The sequence below is a fragment of the Lynx canadensis genome, chromosome A1 (assembly GCF_007474595.2).
Source record: "Lynx canadensis isolate LIC74 chromosome A1, mLynCan4.pri.v2, whole genome shotgun sequence".
Classification (NCBI taxonomy): Eukaryota; Metazoa; Chordata; class Mammalia; order Carnivora; family Felidae; genus Lynx; species Lynx canadensis.
Genome location: NC_044303.2, coordinates 154,974,307 through 154,977,378, shown reverse-complemented (window position 1 = coordinate 154,977,378; position 3,072 = coordinate 154,974,307). Strand labels below are relative to the sequence as shown.

Sequence of the window (3,072 nt, the reverse complement as noted above, 5' to 3'; positions counted from 1 at the left end):
ATTGGCATTTAAGTATCATTTTTATTTGGGGGATTATTTGTAAAATTTGGAACAAAGATTTAGAACATTGTGAATGTCATCATTTTATTTGGTTTAAATGCATTACTGGCTCTCGCTCTACCTGAATTTTTCTAAGAAAAAAAAAAAAAGGTTTTTGGGTTTGTTTGTTTTTTTTTTTACCACTGCCTGACTGCCTGCCATCATGAGTCGCGTGCACGCTCCCAGAAAGGGCCTGTCCCATTGGGCTCTGCCTTACCGCTGCAGCGTCCCCACCTGGCTAGAGCTCACATCTGACGACGCGAGACAGCAGATCTACAAACTGGGCAAGGAGGACCTGACTCCTTCACAAATCGGTGTGATCCTGCGAGACTCACATCGTGTTGCACAAGTACGTTTTGTGACAGGCACTAACGTGTTGAGAATTCTTAAGTCCGAAGGACTTGCCCCTGATCTTCCTGAGGATCTCTACCATTTGACTAAGAAACCTGTTGCTGTTCGAAAGCCTCTTGAGAGGAACAGAAAACATCAGGATGCTAAATTCCGATTGATTCTGATGAGGAGCCGTATTTACCGGTTGGCTCAATATTATAAGACCACACGAGTCTATCTCACAACTGGAAATATGAGTCATCCACAGCCTCTGCCTTGGTTGCAGAAATTTGACTTTGTACTCACGCAATAAAATCACTGTCTAACTAGAAAAAAAATGAATATGGAGTTAGATAGATGTACAGGAACTACATTTGTTTTTCATTATTGCAAATAACTATGGATACTTTTAAGTAGGGTAGAGAGTTTGCATATATGTGTGTGTGTGTGTGTATAAACATATGTGTCTGTGTGTGTGTGTGTGTGTGTGTGTGTGTGTAGCTGGTACGCTGAAGAGCTATAACTCATAGAAAGCAATCAGAAGATCAACTATTCTTCTCCATTTCTGCTCATTTATCCCTACTTTATGAAATATGTATCTGCTTATACTCTGGTATGTCGTCTGATGACTTCTGGTAACAAAGAAGAAAACATTCTCAGTTGGGTAATTAATACTAGTAATTAGTGCTAATGGAAATGTTCTGTATTTGCATGTCTAATAAAGGAGTCATGTGTAGTTACTGAGTGCTTGAAATATGGCTAGTGTGAATAATGAACTGAATGTTTAATATAGTTTAATTTTAATTATTTTTTAAAAATTTTTTAATGTTTATTTATTTTTGAGAGAGACAGAGCACAAGCAGGGGAGAGGCAGGGAGAGAGGGAGACGCAGAATTCAAAGCAGACTCCAGGCTCTGAGCTGTCAGCACAGAGCCCCACACGGGGCTTGAACTCCTGAACTGCAAGGGCATGACCTCAGCCGAAGTCAGATGCTTAACTGACTGAGTCACCCAGGTGTCCCTAATTTTAATTATTTTAAATTTGATAGTAAGGATGGCTAATGGCTACTGTATTGAATAGCACAGATTTAGACGAGAGTGAACTTTAAAACCTCCGAGCTTTGTATCAAAAAGCCTATCTTTCTTTCCCAGTCCAGGACTCTTTCAATTTGGTAGCCTGTGGCAAGGTTGGAAGGTTTGCTTACCTTATGCCTTTATCTTCTCATTTGGCTAGATTCCACCCCATGCCCCAAGAGTCTGTGGTGGGAGAGGAGGCATTAAGGTTGAGGGTGGGGAAGCAGTACATGAGCAAGTGCAGGCAGCCAGGAAGCATTGATGACCTCTGGCTCTGACCAATGTTGACAGCTTCTTTCTGGGCTAGATGATTGATGTTGCTTCCTTTCCTTGAGTGCATTTGAAACTACTGGAAACTGTGCAGTATTCCCTATGACATAAGCAATACATTTTCCTTTAGCAGGACACTTAGGCTCCTTCTCTCCCTCTTTGGAATTCAGTAGTTTTCATTTTACTTTGAAAGAGGAGAGATCACCTCGCTTCTCCACAGTATTCTTATAGAGGTTTGAACTGGCTCTGAGCCTTGTCCCACAGTCTTCAGTATGGTCCGTGAGAAACAGTCATGTACCCTCCTCCCGGAGGTAAAATACAGCTAGCATCTTATGCCATCCAGTCTACTTTGTTCCATTTGTTTATTTCTGGTTCATTAGAAACACACATCCTTGTGCTTATCTTCAATGGGAATATAGAAAGCTTCTGAAGCTACCTGGCTCTCTCTCTGCTCTCCCCTTCTGTGAGTAACCAGACTTCTCCTATATATATATATATATATATATATATATATATATATATAATATATATATATTATGTGTATGATATAGTGTATGTGTTGTTTTTTTTTAAAGCATGGGGCCAGCTTGAGGCCCTGAGCCCCAAATATTGCACGGGACCACAAATGAAAATCTCCTTGTATGAAGGAGAGGATGCCTCACTTCTGTCCTGGAGGGGGAAGTTGAAAGTCATTTCAAATGGACAGCTCTTTGATGGAGCTCTCCCATTCATATGCAGTGATGATTTATGTCCTCTCCACTTGTTTTTGGGTTGGAGGTGATTGGTCAGCTCAGCCAAGAAGTACGTCCCTTCCCTTGCAAGTTCTACTTAAGTGATCTAGAGTTTTCACTTTGTAGTTTTAGAACTGCTGACACTTAATATCTCAAAGGTTTCAGCTAAAACAGGAAGACAAAAAGGTCCCATTTCAAAATTGTGTTACTTACATGTGCAATTACATAAGGTATTCTTTGCCCTAAGTATTTTCTGTGCATTAATTCATATCAATGTTTATGGAGCATTAATATATTCAATTTACAAGTGGGGAAACTAGATGAGATAAATAACTTGCCAAGGTCACACAGATTAGGAAAAAATGGCAGTAATGGGATTAAAATCTGGAACACAGATTTTTCTCTCCTTAAATTTACACTGTGTACTACTTTTCCTAGGTTACTTCAGCATCAGTTTCTACAATCCCAAAATAATAAATTGTGTTTAGGCGAGTAAATGAAATGTGTATATATGTACATAATAATATACAGAGGAGAATATTTTATATGCATATATATTGATAAATATATATATTTCCTTTTTTCTATCTCACACTTTTTTTCTTCTATATTTTCATATATGATAAATT

At 38.9% G+C, this 3,072-nt stretch overlaps 1 protein-coding gene across 1 annotated transcript; it reads left to right on the top strand.

Annotated features, from left to right (window-relative positions):
* The first annotated feature begins 200 nt into the window (after positions 1 to 200).
* Positions 201 to 705, top strand: LOC115506170 (40S ribosomal protein S13-like). Its single transcript, XM_030304076.1, is given in 2 exon segments — positions 201 to 599; positions 602 to 705. Coding segments are annotated over 2 exon segments (459 nt in total). The 5' UTR covers positions 201 to 202; the 3' UTR covers positions 664 to 705.
* The last annotated feature ends 2,367 nt before the right edge of the window (positions 706 to 3,072 follow it).